Raw genomic sequence first — 15,995 nt, 5'->3', positions numbered from 1 at the left:
TGGGCAGGGAAAAAAACCCAAACTATTAAGGAACCAGAGAGATCTCTGAACCCTATGAAAGGACGTTAATCATACTGTACTCTCTGTCTCCCTTTTTTCTAATCTCCTGTCTTTCTTTTCTTTATCTCTCTCTCCGTCTCTATCTCTCCGTCTTATTCACCCCGCCCCTCTTTCTTGCTTTTTCTCCTCCTCTCCGCTGCTTGGTAAACTCAAACATTTCCTGTACCAGTGCTGACCTCTAGTGCCCGTGCTCTGTACACTTTATTGTGGAGAGACAAAGGATTGTTCATGAATGAATGAAAAAATTAACGAATGAGAGGAAAAAATAACCCACCTGAAATTAAACCACACAAATAAATTAATCTGAGTCCACACAGACATGCATCAGTCTGTCTCTCACTGGGAGAGTAATTGACTGAATGATTTGAAGATGAAAGAACGACCTGACTAGTCAGTGTATGCAGTATACTGCAAAATGATACTTTACAGGGTGATTGAATTAATTAATTGTATACCTTAATGAATGATCATATTGCCCTATGAATGCATGGAAAACGGTAAAAATGAACAAACACCAACTGTTTCAGTTACAGTATTGTTACTATACAACCTAAACCAACATATAAAATGATGGAAAATTATCTGTAATTTTTTTAATTAACTTACATAATTAATGTAAGTGGAAGTGTAACTTGAAGATTACCTGAAAACAGTTATTTTATTTCAAGTTCAAACAAGCTTTATTGGCAGGAATGTGTTACAATATTGGAAAAGCAACGCAATGGACACGCAATACAACAAATTCAAAATATTATACATTTAAATTGTGCATGATCTGTGCAGTGTAATACAACACACATAATTCATATTAAATGACAGATAATGCAGTGTGTGCTAAAAAGCAATCAAGCAAATCGTTTAGCCCCCCACACAGACACATAAACTTAGAAGAGAAAAGAAAACATATATTTCCTTCATTTTATTCCTTAACAATTTTATAAACATTTAACTATGAATATAATGTTAAATTAATTGAATTCCTTGATTCCTAGGAATGTGTTTATTAACATGTCATAAATATTTTAATTAATTATTAGGCTATGTATTATGTCAGGGATAATGTAGAACGCCGGTCATTATTGGGAAAATAAGTCCCGACAGGGCGAACCGGACGCGCCAGCGGAGGGTTTTTTTTTCGCTCTGAAGGGACTTATTTTCCCATAATGACCGGCATTCCATACATTATCCCGGCCATCACACTGTTGTTTGTGAGGCACTTCTGCAGGCTCTGGTGCTCCTCCAGGCTTAGCAGATCATGTGATCTGACACAAGTCCAGTTTGGACTTATAGCACCTGAACCCAGGGTAGAGGGGCTCAGTGAATGTGGAGTGGAACGTGTGCAGGTGAGTGAGTGTGTCAGAGGAGACGCTGTAGAAGGACAGGGCACCTGCGGGCCAGTCCAGGAACACTCCTACTCTTTTGTAGCAGGGGGGTGGATTAAGTATCTTGGTCTCTTTATTATTGTGGCGGGCAGAGTGAATGTAACCATGGTGTGAGGTGCCAACACTGTTAATGGTGTCAACAATTTCCCCACAGAAATTCACAGTCCATGACTTGTCATCATCTCCAAGACTGCAGTTAGAACCATTCCCTTTTCTCTGGATGTTTTTGTACGTCATTCCTATCGAAGCCATATGACCATTCCACTCAGCCTCCCAATAGCAGCGTCCAGACAGACCCTCTTTACACAGCACCTGACAGCAGGACAAAGAGTCCAACCGGTCACGGTGACTAAAACTTTTCTTATTCAAAGCGAGGAAGATATCTCTGGCTGTGTTTGGGTCCAGTGTGAGCTCACAGGCATCTACAGATAACAGGAGAGGAGAATGGAGAAAATGAGGTGTAAAAGTGAATGCAAACATGTAATGGTTGTGTCAGCTCAATGCATGGGAGACAAATTAGATTCACTGAAAATTAATTCCTGCAAAGACACACCATTTCCGTAAATACTATGGGTAGAAATACATCAACATGTGTGTGTGTGTGTGTGTGTGTGTGTGTGTGCATTGCAGGTGTCTGCTTGATGAGCACAACCACATTTTATGAAAAGTCTGTTGAAGCCTGTTGATCAATCCAGCAAAAGAAAGTGAATGCTCTACTGAAGCACAGCATGGGATGATTGTGTAAAATCTCATAAAAAGGTGCTTAATTAAGGGTTAGTGTTCTTAAACCACCTACGCATACAACAGGTTAGCTCACACTACACCTTTATATTGGATTATATTTGATGTGCTCACCAGATGGGCAAGCCACTTAGAAAATGTAGTGAGCTAAGCTACCAGTTACTCTATATAAAATGATGCTTAACTGCATAAAAAGCTGTGCGTGCATGCATGTTTGCATCTTCATTGTTTGGTGTATTTTTGCATGTAAAAGCTTCATCTTCTCTTGATTATCCCAGTTTTATTCCACTTGGCTGAAATTGTGGTACTATATTTAGAAGTACAATGAGGCTACCCTGTCAGTTTATTTTAAACATGGGAAAGTTAAAACTAATACAACAAAATTTGACAGCCTATTTTATAACCACGCAGTAGAAACCAGACTCTACCACAAACATCTTTGCAAGCACAATTTTGTTGCTTCAGCTCTGCCATGAAAAATTAGTTTGTCTTACACCGAATACAGGGGTGATAGTAGAAAAAAATCCTGAGCCTGAACTTTTTCACCTGGGAGGCCAAGCCAACATATATATATGCCGTGATCAACATAATTGTCAAGCGGGATCCAGGGGTGTGCTCCCCTGGGAGAAGATATTGATAAATAGTCCCTTAAAGCAACACCAAAGAGTTTTTTGTACCTTAATATAATGTTTCCAAAATCGTTTCAGTGGTTCATCAACTCGTAACAGGGTGAACGGCACTTCTGCATTCGCTTCGCGGCCCTCTATCGGCTATAACCGCACTATGTAAGTTTGCCAGATCGGGTAGCGGATCTGTAGCTCGATGGAATGAGACATAAGAAACTACAAATTTGACTTGCATCTGATGTTGCAATACATCATACTTTCATTAAATCGTGCAACATACTCTGCCGTGTCTGTGGACATGTTATTTGCAAAGCCAGTGCTAAATAAACAAATAGCATGTGTGCGACAGAGGAAAAGTGCTTTAGTGTTGCTTTAAGCAATAGATTCTGGTGACTTTTGTGGATATAAATGGACATCATTCAGACATGAGATGAACAAACCCAATACAAGTCTATATTACAGTAGCATGTTTGTGAGCACTAGAGCTCCTGGGACCCTGGGCCTGGTAGGCCTGTTCATTAATCCATCCCTGCTTTTAAGTAGTCACTTACCTGCATACTTATTGCTTGTATAGCATATTGAGACCACACATACTATAGACAAACCAAGAAAGGTCAGTGGGTGGCCATTATAATACTCCAAAGTAAACTAGGAATTGATTAGTAGCCTAACCATTGACTAAAGGGCATGAACAAGGAGACATTCATTTTTCTGAAAAATATGCATAATTTATTTTAAAGCTACATTGTGTACTTTTTTGAGTTAATTCTTAGCAAAAACCCATTTGTTCTTTCAAAAATATGTGCTTATTCATGTGTAATTATTTCCACCTACTAATCAAAGTATTCTTGTAAGTGTAGAATCTGCTGTCACTCCCCGATGTGAGTCGCTACCGGATGTGAGTCGCGCATGCGTCACTTTGCTACTTTGCGACTACCAGTGCTGTTAGCCACAGAATAATGACATTAGCCTACACAGCAGTAATGTATTATTTAGCGTAAGGCATCACATTTTCACGGCATGATCTCTAATGTCAGTTCTATTAGAGGCTGAAGTAGCCTGCTAGCGAGAGACTTCTGTAATATCAATAAAAATTGACCTACATAACGAAGTTTGTTCACTGCTGGCAAGTAGCCTAAGTAAGCAATCAAGCACAACAAAGGCTGTCACTTGAATGGCGTTTGCTAACGTTAGCAATCAAACAATCTTAGATAGCTAAAACGTTTTTGAAACAGAAAAGTGAATTATTTTATGGATTTCAGTCGGATCCCTTGGCGTTATGCCGTAAAACCTATCAATCTGAGCATGCGTGACTCACATCGGGTAGCGACTCACATCGGGGAGTGACATCTGCTATAGACCTCTGAAGTTCGCCTACAAAAAAGCAGCCATCTTTGACATCCGGTATCTGGCGATTTTTCCTATGGGAAAATAACATGGGGATTTTGAATTATTGCATCTTTTAAACTCTCGCGGGGATGAAAAAGTCTGAAATGCAGACGTTTTCCTGAACACACTTTTGTCCTCTGCCTTCGAGTGGATACTGTGATCTCCGGTACGTGAAGGCGGCACACTTAGATTGTTGCTACCCCAGAGCTAACTTGCAATGCAACTTGCCATAGGTAGTTAGCGTCAATTAACAACCGGATCTCCTTATATGGGCAAAGATGGCCGTTTTGGTTCTTTTTTGTAGGCGAACTTCAGAGGTCTATTCCAAATACATACGCGCAAGTCGCGCGAATGGCTGAATCAAAGATTGTTAAGGCGGAGCAAGATACTTCGTCGTAGTTCATGTCTATGGGCGCGAAATGGGGATCGAATCCTGTCTGCATAAATAGGCGTGTCAATGACGTATTGATGAGCGTACGTTGCAACCCGCCAACAGCAGCGGCATAAATAACCGGCGCACACCTGATATAAAGTCGATTTTCTCCAGACTGGAATGCTCAAAAATGCTAAAAATGTACCTGAAATGTTCACAAGGGTTTGAGGATCATGAAAACGTGCCCGAAATTCACATTCCTAACTCTATAGAACTAAGACCTTAGCATATGTGGTAAAATTCTGAGCTATGCCCATAGACTTCAATGGAGCAGTCGCTGCCTCTGCTCTGCATAAAGGGGGATTTTGACCCCCCCCCCCCTCGTGCGATCCGGGTTCCCGGAAGTGGCTCCTGATGAAGTATCTTGATCCGCCTTAACAATCTTTGGCTGAATCCATGTTGCGCCTCCATCTTTGAAATACATTCGCCAACGAGGGACATTCCTGGAAATTCAGCTCCGCCTTTCGCGCTTGTAGGCAACACTCATTGCCTGATTAGTCTACTCGCGACTGCCGCAGATTTGAAAGTCTGTTGAAGATGGAGGATTACACCTATTCTCGAGGACATGAAAAGAAGTCGCCAAGCAAGCGAAAAGGAGAATTAAAACGACAAAGCGACCGGAAAAACAACAGACCAAAGTCAATATTGGAGGGGCTTTTCTAAGATGGAAAGAGCTCGTGAGGAGCAAGGATTTTAAAAGGGACGCCGAAGTTGCCTGCTTTCTCCTCGACAGGTAATTTGGCCTATTCGTGTAAACATACAGTCTATGGTGTAAATGGAGTGGTAGCATGAATGGAGCAAGGTAGACCAGCCAGCCCATTGAGACTGATCAATGAGGGTCTAAGTCATTATCATGCAGAACAATAAAATACGGACAAAACTGCTTTGATTGAACTTTAGTCAATGCATCTACCAAAATACATGTTTCTTCACGGTCATAAAATTAATGTACTTTGTTTGTGGTTTAAGTGAGACATTCTAACATGTACTGCTCTTTTTTGTCCAGCTATGAGAGAGAACTGGGAGCAGTCACATCAACACCAATGAAGGGAAAGCCCTCTAGTATTAGCTACTCCAGAAGTGTCCAGCATTTCTAATGGGACAGACAGGTCAGTCACGGCATGACAACAATTGTTGATTTTATTGTTGTTTGATAACTGAAAGTATATTTTTAATAACTTGGTGTTTACCATTTTATGTACCGTCAAATGTTGTGAAACGCTCTGCTTATTCATTTCAGATGAGCATCTTGGCGCAATTGCAGAAGCCCCTGAAATTGGAGGTAACCCATCAATGCTCATAATGTCTATACCCTAACCCTAGATGACATTCTCTATTGTATATTTTCATGATATAAGCATTTATATATATTTTTTACAAAGCCTACATGACATGAGCATCGTGGAGGAGGATGTGGACGAAATTCAATGGTCTTGTTATGTGATGCACGTGCATGCCTTCATTGTTCCTTATGTAACCTTGCCAGTAACTCAGTCTAGGCAAAATAGCACTATACAGATTAGTAACAATATGTTGAACTATATAAAATGGTGTGTATGTCTAAAGACACTGCATGTCTTCCACAGGATCAGCTTTCCAGGAGACTGCAAATTTAGAATGATGGCCCATGTTGCTTCAAAGGCACCATACAAAAAGGAAGGGTTCATGTGTAAATACCATAATTTGTTAATTTCTGTAAATAAATATATTGCAAATAACATTGTTGACCATGTTACTGTCATTTGGTGTTTCAAAATGGTAATTTACCACAGCTCCTTTTTTAATTATAAGTTTGTGGATGTAATGTATGAGGTACAGCATGAACAGTCTCTTATCAATTCTAAAAGTTTTTATTTTCATGAAAGCAAAATATAACGATGTACCGGTGTAAAATAAATTAAATACAGTTTTAAAAGGAACAGGCAGTACAAGAACACTAATACAAAACTATTTTCAATAACACAAACCTCCGTTGCTTCTCTCCTTTGTCTTGGAAGTTCTTCCACTCTCTCCTCGTCATCTTTGGAGAGTCTTACTTTTTCTTTGCCTAGGAGGTCTCACAGATCCTCTGCCACCGGCTCTTGGCTTTTCTTTACCTTTCCCTCTTCCTTTACCTTTCCCTCGCACCTCCGTTGCATCGACTGATCTCTGACTCTGCCCACTGAGAAAAATAGTAGGCTACGCTGTAAACATGGCCTTTACACTATTAATCTCACACATACAGAATAACGATAGCACTGATACTGTACTAACATTAGCATGCATTCGTTTGGGAACCTGATAGCTGATGCTAGCAATGAAATAGTAGCCTACCAAAATAACGAAAACGTAAAACTATTATTCACTTTACATAGAGGTCATAACCAACATGTTTACTGGCTATATAACTAAATGCAATGTGTAATTGTTTTCTAAAGTAACCTCATCACTGGAAGGAACACTGGACGAAGTCGTAGGCCTAGTACTGGAAGCCATGTTAACCTTGGCATGAAACGGCCACCGTAGGAGTTAAAATGCGCTCGGAATGGGAGGGGCTAGAAAGTAATATTCAGTTGGTTGTCATATAGAATTTCACCGCTAGATGGGAGAAGTTCTTACACAAGGTAGCTTTAAATATTTTTTTAAACAGTGTTGAGGCATTTGCAACATTAACCTTTTTGCTGGCAAGGTGCTGTTCCCACACTGACTGCCTGCATCCTCGTCATAAAATCGGACCAGTACATTTAGAATCTTATCCATGGTTTTGTCCGTGGCCTCATCAATGTTAAGTGAAAACATGTTATTTTCAAGGTTGTCGGACAGATTTCTTTTAAATTCTGGCGAGATGCAGTGTATAATAAGATAGCCTGCATGTTGCCTCGAGACAGACAGATGCGTAAGGGCGAGTTTATCCTCGCTAATTTCTGACACAAAGTGACGAATGGATGAGCAATTGTAAACGACAGATCAAACTCGGCAATGAAAGAGCACAAGCCACGCGATCGATCATTGAGGGTCGGATATCTGCTGTGGCTGTTGCCCCCTGCAAATGTGAGGTGTGTTGAATTGCTCGGACAGCTGCTTGATGACTATGGTCTAACTCGTGCCGTGGCAGCACTTTATTCCCGCTATTGTAGTTCCATATAATATTTTCCTTGTGCACAAAGTGCAGAAACATGCTCCTGGTTGCCGGAGTTTTTGACACCAGCTTCCAAAGGGCTTTTCGTCTCTACCCACCTCCTCTATCCAAGACCAGCGCCATTTATTCTTTATACCTTTATCGACAAGTTTGGTGTTTTCCCCTGGCTTCATAAAGTTGTACTCCATGACTTTGGCTACGTTTCGCGTTGCCATTCGTAGTGTATGGGAAACACAAAACAAATTTGCACGTGGAGTGATTGCTGGATCAATCTGATTGGCCAAAACCCAAGACCATCTCCTACCCTATTACCGATTGGCTTAAGTAGGCCTCTCAGATCACGCGAACGCGATACTGATTTTTTTTTCCGCAGACATGTCGGTAGGCTATGCCGGAAATCCGGCGTGGCGCCAGAGCGCTATCAGGCCTGCGAATAGAGTAGCCTAAATGTTTCCCAGCCAATGTAGTGCAATGAAGGGCCAAAGCCCATCTCTTCTCAGATTTAATTGGACACACATATCATGTTTGTCAGATCCATTGAATAGAACTGAACTTGCATGTATGAGTGGCCAGAAGGAAGTTCTACTGTGAGCTCCACAAATGCTCTGGAAAATATAGCTTCTGTAAAAGATACTGCAGTACATGGTCAAAAAACAGCTGAGCTATTGAAAAGCTATCTGCTTCAGAAAATAGCTACACTACCACCAAGCTACTGAGAAATGTAGTTAAGCTAGTAGCTTGGCTACAAGTAATAAGCTACTGCCCATCACTGGTGCTCACAGAGTAGGCATAACATAGGGGTGCCCAAACTACGGCCCGCGGGTCAACTGCGGCCCGTCGCTCTCTTTTAAGTGGCCCGCCATGAATTATAAAAATTAGGGCTGTCAATAAAAAAATTAATCTAATTAATTACATACTCTGTGATTAATTAATCTAAATTAATCGCATATATATTTTTTGCTGTGAAAGTATTTTACATATTTAAATTCAAATGAATCATTGAATAATCAGAATTAGTGACATTAAAGTTCAAAAACTCTTTTATTATTATTTTCACTGTTCAAATAATTGCCATAATAATCTATGATCTGACCTAATATGCTGAGGAAATAAATTCAAAAGTGCTTCGGGAAGAAGTTTTTTTTTCACATACAAGGCATTTCAGGCCACAGATATAACCTAGGGGACACAATGAAAATAAATTAACACTCCCCTCAATGTCAACACTTATTTCTTTGCATTGATGTGCGACTATAGAGTTGATGAACTCCGGTGATATGCAAATTCCTTGCTGCAGACATTGCAGAGGACTTTATTTTCAACACTTTATTTTTTATTAACATCATCAGGCCGTTTTTTAAAGAGTAAATGTTCCAATCAATGATCCAGGCAGCACGTTTTCTTCTCTCTCCTTCATTTTACAGTGTAATTTTTACTGACTAGAACGGCTCGGGGTCAAAGGTCATACGGAATCGATTAATCTGCACTAATTTTTTTAATCAGTTATTTTTTCTCAAATTAATTAATCGAAATTAATCAGTTATTTTGACAGCCCTAATAAAAATTAAACTGTAATTTGGCCCGTTAGTCTGTGTACATTGCACTTTTTCGTTTCAACACGGGGTGGCGCTGCAATTTTGAGCGAGCCGCAAGCAAGATTTGGCTCTGCTCTAGACTAGTTAGAAATGCTTACTTATTGTTGTTGCTATGGACACCAGCAAAGCATTCCATTACCTCAGTAGGCCTAAAGATGGAGGTGAAAAGACGAAAAATAGAGAGTGAGTGCAGAAAATTTCAGACTAGATGGGAAAATGAATACTTTTTCGTGGAAGTAAAGGGAAAATTAAAGGGAAAATTATTTGTATTATTTGTAAAATATTTGTTTGATTTGCAAGGAGGCTGTAGCAGTGATGAAAGACTATAATGTTCGAAGACACTATGAAACTAAACATCAGTGCATTCGTGCAAACAGACTTCAAGAAAATAGCACCATGGCTAGCTAAGTCAGCAAGTATCAGAAAAGGCAAGAGCATTTGAGTTTTACTCAATTGCATGTGATGAGAGTACCGATGCTACAGACACAGCGCAGCTGTTGATTTTTTTACGAGGCGTCAATTGGCATCACCGAGGAGTTGCTTGATCTTAGGAGTCTAAAAGGTACGACTAGGGGCATCGACATTTTCGAGGCTGTATCGGCTGCTATGAATGACATTAACCTGCCCTGGGACAAGCTGTGTGGAGTTACCACCGGGGGCTCCAGCAATGACTGGCGAGCGGAATTGGATGGCCTCTATGGTGTGCAGAAAAGTTCGCGAAAGCGGAGTTGAGGCTGTAAAAATGCACTGCATTATCCACTGGTGGGGTGTACTACGAATCTCGATTAGTGGGTTAGCGAGGTATGTTGCGCTCAAAGCCAGGCTATCCTGTGACACGAAAGTGGATCTGTTTTAGTGTTGCTATATCACCATGGTATCTTATGCTGTCAACCAAACCTGGTCGGGAGGAGGTTATGTGCTAAGTTATAGCTCAAATCGTGTAATCTACCGCTCACTGACCAATCAATTGTCTTAAAAACGAAGTTCTCTCACGTGTAGGATTCTGTCATATCTCGAATCTCGAATGCGCTTTAATAGTTCTGTGCGTGCAAATATCCCACTATGGACGTGCATACCATACAACAACTGATGGCAATTGATTTATTTGATGTTATAGGTTAGACACAAAAAATGGCCGCAGTGTAGATTAAGCTATCGCTCATGAATGCGGAAGTAATTGTTTTTAAAGAGGCGGTCTTGTGCGTCTCCACGTTACACGATTGGCCAAAGTCATCCCAACACCGAGAATGCGCACAGATCTGAGCTGAAAGCCTAGTTTGACAAATATATCACATAACTGCAATCGTAGTATCACTTAACGTATACCCCTGAGTCAAGGCTTTGTCAAGCCTCGATATGTCTACATAGCCTAGATATGTCTAACGTGCTTCGTAGTATACCCCACAGGAAGCACTCTGTGCTAAGACTGTTGAGGTGAATGGTGTGATGGATACGGTGGTTAAAACAATCAATCTCATTCGTGCAAAGGCACTCAATCATAGACAGTTTCAAACATTTTTGTTTGAAGTCGAAGCTGAATATGGAGACGTCATCTACCACTCAGATGTGCGCTGGCTCAGTCGTGGATCTGTTCTGCATAGGTTTTATTCACTGAGATCAGAAATTGACCGGTTTTTGAAAGAGAAAAGCAAACCCCTTCACGAACTGAATGATCCATGTTGGTTGGCAGACCTGGCTTTTTTGGTAGATCTGACCAGCCATCTTAATGCACTGAACAAGAGTCTTCAAGGCAAAGATCAACTTGTGTCTCACATGTAAGCACACCTGAAAGCATTCTGTGTCAAGCTCAAACTTTTAGAGGCGCAACTACGCAACTTTAATGTAGTGCACTTCCCCACACTGTTAGAGCTGAAGACATCTTTCCCAAATGCCAACGTTTCTGCCAGAAAAATGAAATATGTATCGGTGATCACATCTCTTCAGGCAGAATTTGGTAAGCGCTTCCAGGATTTTTCGGTCATTGAGAAAGACATGAAGCTATTCACAACCCCATTCTCGGTTGACGTGACAGATGTTGATGAGCGTATGCAGATGGAAGTTATTGAGATCCAGTGCGACGAGTCACTGGAAAGTCGCCACCAGCTTCTCCCCCTACAAAAGTTTTATCGGAGTTTGGATAAGACCAGGTTTCCTCTCATGAAGCGCCATGCCACCAGAATGATTAGCCTGTTTGGGTCTACGTACATATGCGAGCAGACATTTTCTCTAATGACGCTGAACAAAAGCCGTCTAAGAACCAGGCGGACCGACAGACATCTCTGCGACGTTCTTCGCATCGCAACATCAAGGCTTACTCCTGACCTGCCAGCTATTCTTCAGTCTAAGGCCCAGCATCACTGCTCCCACTGAATAAGTCGTTGTTGGACCTTTGTCGCTCTTTGTGACCCATTGTCAGTTAGGCTACTTAAAGCACTAAGATTAGGCCTATACACAGGCATGTTTACTTGATGGTCAGACTGGCTGGCTGTCGACTGCCATTTTCCTTTTCTCCTTTAGGGCTATGTTAATGTGTTATTTATTAATTTGCCCACCTTTGTGACATTGTAACTTGTTAGGCAGATTTATATTCATATCATGCCAAAGTAGGTTGTTTTATTAGGCTATGTTATGTAAGCCATTCACATTTTATACCAAACTGCATTAGTTTACACAGCCACTTTCTCTCAGAAGTGCTGAAACTGCCTTGACCTTCTGTGTTGTTCACTCAGACATTAATGCCTATTCATAGTCTGTTGCATTCTACCTATTTTAGGTTACATTCTGAGATTTTCAGTTGTTTATTTTAAATTAAACCAAAGACAAGTAAATGTGTGTAATGTAAATCTAATAAACTACTCACAGGCTATCTATATCATTATGCGTTTATCATTCACATCATATCAAGTAGGCTACTATTGCAACAAAAATACAATGTTTTGCACTGTCTAAAAGACATAACTGTCGAAAAAAGACACCTTTAATTTATGTCGGCCCTTGGCGACTCATATTTTTCTGCATGTGGCCCTCAAGCAAAAAAGTTTGGCCACCCCTGGCATAACATGTTCGACTTCTCACTGGAAGACAGTTAACAAATATGTCATACATTCCAGATCCATTCCAATCTGCACCTGAGTCTACTTGACAAATCGGATGGACCAGATTCAAAATGAATTCTGTCTGATTACGTCTGAACGTCTGATTATGGACTAAAATCGGGTCAAGATCATACAGTTTCTGATGGGATAACTCAGCACCAATCAAAGGTGTGGTGCGTGTTACAGTTTCAAATCTGTTTTGGGACCAAGACCTTGAAGCAGCAAAGACAAAGTAATGTACGTGTTGCGGTCACATGCTGGTGCAAAATATATGTGTTGATTCAGGAATGCAAATACAAAGAACAAATAAATCATTCGAGTATTAAAGTCGGTGACTCACATTTTCTTATTCCTGGTTTACTCCTAAACTCTCCTCCATGGTCATACCTGAAGAAAGATGAAAGAAAATTATTTTTTTGTTTTTGTAGATCAACAGAGAGAAAGAGAGAGAGAGAGAGAGAGAGAGAGAAACATTACTGTGCCAGGTTTGACCATGCACAATTGCATGCAGGCACAGCTACACAGGCGTATGCATGCACAGAGGGATGACTGGAAAACAATAATAACCCTTAAAGGTGTGGTTTTTTTAACATTCTAACATAAGATTCCGTTCCGCAACAATTGAAGGTTCTAAAATTCTATGTTGAATTCAATGAACCCAGATATTCTTAATAACGTTCATTTTCCAACATTCCTATCACACCGGTGTGACAGCACACCTTTTAGGGATAATAGCCAGTCTCCACAAGTGTCAACTACAGCAGAAAAATGGATGAAGACTAGCGTGTCATCTAAGTAAACACCCAACACTTACTTGAAAGTCTCTAGTTTACAATTGGGATCATTCAGTCTTTCTGTGAGCTCTCTGTCACCTGACTCTCCTGGGTGATTGCAGCTGAGGTCCAGATGTTTCAGGTAGGAAGGGTTTGATTTGAGGGCAGAGGCCAAGAGAGAACAGCCCTTGTGTGTGATCACACAAAGAGACAACCTGAAACCAGAGATCAACAATTCATAATAGCTGCCCATAATAACCACCACCAAATAGATTTACAGTAAGATAATTATCAATAATAATAATAAAGCTAATCATTTTCAAAGACAATACTGTCATTATAACTCTGCATGGAGTACGAGTACAAATAATTCCCTGAAGGTACTAGCTAGACGCGTAATTCCAATTTGCATGAAGCAAAAATGCATTCTAAGGGAAAAGAGAAGGAAAGTGCCTCAGTCAAAAATACCTACATGCCTAGTATATATGTAGGGTGACCAGATGAGATTGGCTGAAATTCGGGACGCTTTTTTTTTCGCGAGGGGGGGGGCGGATGGTAGGCCTACAGCGAATTTTCAAACCTGTACCAAAACACAGCAAGTCTGCCTCAAAATACAACAGAGAAATCATGAACTCAAAATGTCATTGTGGGAAAAAAACAAAAAAAACAATGACTGCGTAGCAGTGCAAATCAGACCTTTCAGAATAGGGATAATAGCCTAACGCCAATAACAAGACTTGCCAAAAGTATGGGTCATTAAGTAAGAATATAAAATAATTGTTAGATTAAGTAGATTATGTTAAAACGACATGGACATTAGGCCGAACTTCCGACGTATTTGTTTTTGCACACACGCTGGCTCTGCCTGCTGCGCTGCCTGCAAATTCAATGTCCTCGGCTTCGCGAAATCAGTGCATATTCGCGCCTAATTATAGAACGTCAAAAAGAAACAAAGTAGCCGGGCTGCATCCAGACACTTAGCTGCCGTCGGGGGCTGCATGCAGTCGACTCAACCTCTCTACGGACAGTTTTTAATGTTTATCAGAAAATAACTACTCAGTATTCTGATTGAGTATAATTTTCGGGACAATTAGGGCAGGATTCGGGATTCGGGACAACTGCTGGGATATCGGGACTGTCCCGAATTTTTCGGGACGTCTGGTCACCCTATATATATGTATACTGCATGACGGGCAGGGCAAGGTGCTACTCTGTGTTATGAATGTTTATAACTGACCTCAGTGTCTCTAGCTTGCATTGTGGATCCCACAGTCCAAGACAGAGCAGGTCTATTCCTTCATCCCCCAGGTCATTCTCACTTAAGTCCAGTTCTTTGAAATGGGAAGGAGTCCTTTGCAGCACTGAAGCCATCATTTCACAACTTGCTTTAGAGAGGTGACATCGATTTAGCCTGTTTAAAAAATACAGTTGAAGTACAGGGACTAAAGATAAAAATTTGCTTGAAAAGCTAAATCGGGTGTATTTACATGTCTTATGCATTCTAATACATTGTCATAATATGTTACTATTCTGTCATTATCAGTCACATATTCTGACAGTATATTAGGAGTGTATAAACTCCCTATTTTGAGCGATACTATATACCAGTAACCTTACAATACCAACTGGATGTTTATTAAGGATTTACCAAGAATTCATGACCTATTGATTAAGAACAAGAAATTGTTCAATACATCCTAATAAATGCGAAATTATGTTTAATACAAACCTTGTTCAGCACTAATATACACATATGTTAGTTGTATTAATGGTTAACATGTGTTGAGCAAATTAAAGTGTTACCAAAATGACATTTAAACAGAGCTGGACAGTAACGGAGTACATTTACTTGAGTACAGTACTTGAGTACAATTTTGAGGGATCTGTACTTTACTCGAGTATCATTTTTGGGGAGTACTCATGACTTTACTCAAGTACATTTGAGAGGCAAATATTTTACTCTTTACTCCACTACATTTCTATCCATAACCGTAAGTACCCGTTACTTCTTCTAAAAAAAAGAAAAATCTCGGAAACCTTCAATTTGTTGTTTCCCTCTCAAACGTGATTGGATTGTGCAGGCGCCACTGATTGGGACAGCCTATCAGCAATCACCTTCAGCTTTCCGCCAATGGCCGCCATGGTCAGATTTAGATAAGAGATGAAACCATGGACGAAGACGCAGCAGGTCCATCCCGGGAATGTGCCAACCCGTGGCCCCACCTCGCCAGACTATTTCAATTTTCTGAACAAGTTAATGATAGTTTTAGCTTCAAGTGTTTCAATTACAAAATAGTATTTTGTATTTGAAATACGTATTTTAAATACATGTATTAGAAATACAGCCCATCCCTGGCAACATGGTAAAAAGATGAAAATGATTTGATTTTACTTTCACTTTCTTTTACATTCTCCAAGGTATTAACATTAACATTTTTCATAACTCCATGTAGGTTGTTTCTGTAAATGTAAGCACTGTGGCAGTAGTAATGCAATATTTAGAAAATGTAGGCTACTCTTGTACTCTTGATACTTAAGTACTTTTAAAAACAAGTACTTCAGTACTTTTACTTAAGTAGACATCTGACTGGTTTACTTTTACTTGTACTTGAGTAAAATTTAGCAAAGGGTATCTGTACTTTTACTCAAGTAATGAAGCTGTGTACTCTGTCCGCCTCTGCATTTAAATGGTCATAATTGATAATTTTATGTAATGAGACATTGGCAATATGTTCACTGAATGAGGGGACAGCTGAAATATTGTGATCAGCCCAATTCTGATT

At 40.2% G+C, this 15,995-nt stretch overlaps 1 protein-coding gene and 1 long non-coding RNA gene across 3 annotated transcripts in view; one reads left to right on the top strand and one right to left on the bottom strand.

Annotated features, from left to right (window-relative positions):
• Nucleotides 1–684: 684 nt before the first annotated feature.
• Nucleotides 685–15,995, bottom strand: part of LOC143129466 (NACHT, LRR and PYD domains-containing protein 12-like) — a 43,678-nt gene continuing 28,367 nt past the window's right edge. For both annotated transcript variants that reach the window (XM_076289914.1, XM_076289913.1), the window contains exons 7-10: nt 14,450–14,623; nt 13,254–13,427; nt 12,780–12,826; nt 685–1,864 (exon numbers count right to left, since the gene is read on the bottom strand). In XM_076289914.1, the coding sequence (XP_076146029.1) occupies nt 1,314–1,864; nt 12,780–12,826; nt 13,254–13,427; nt 14,450–14,623 (946 nt within the window). In that variant the 3' untranslated portion in view covers nt 685–1,313. The remainder of the gene's footprint in view (nt 1,865–12,779; nt 12,827–13,253; nt 13,428–14,449; nt 14,624–15,995) is intronic.
• On the top strand, nt 4,872–6,574 carry LOC143129492 (uncharacterized). The gene is made up of 3 exons (XR_012987991.1): nt 4,872–5,364; nt 5,638–5,913; nt 6,218–6,574. It is a non-coding gene; the product is annotated as an uncharacterized LOC143129492 (long non-coding RNA).

Source organism: Alosa pseudoharengus, unplaced genomic scaffold (genome assembly GCF_046254945.1).
Source record: "Alosa pseudoharengus isolate Yale_2024_CS ecotype anadromous, Long Island Sound unplaced genomic scaffold, YU_APseudo_1.1 YU_APseudo_1.1_scf_1, whole genome shotgun sequence".
Classification (NCBI taxonomy): Eukaryota; Metazoa; Chordata; class Actinopteri; order Clupeiformes; family Clupeidae; genus Alosa; species Alosa pseudoharengus.
The sequence above is the reverse complement of the archived record's forward strand: the minus strand, read 5'-3'. Positions and strand labels throughout refer to the sequence as shown.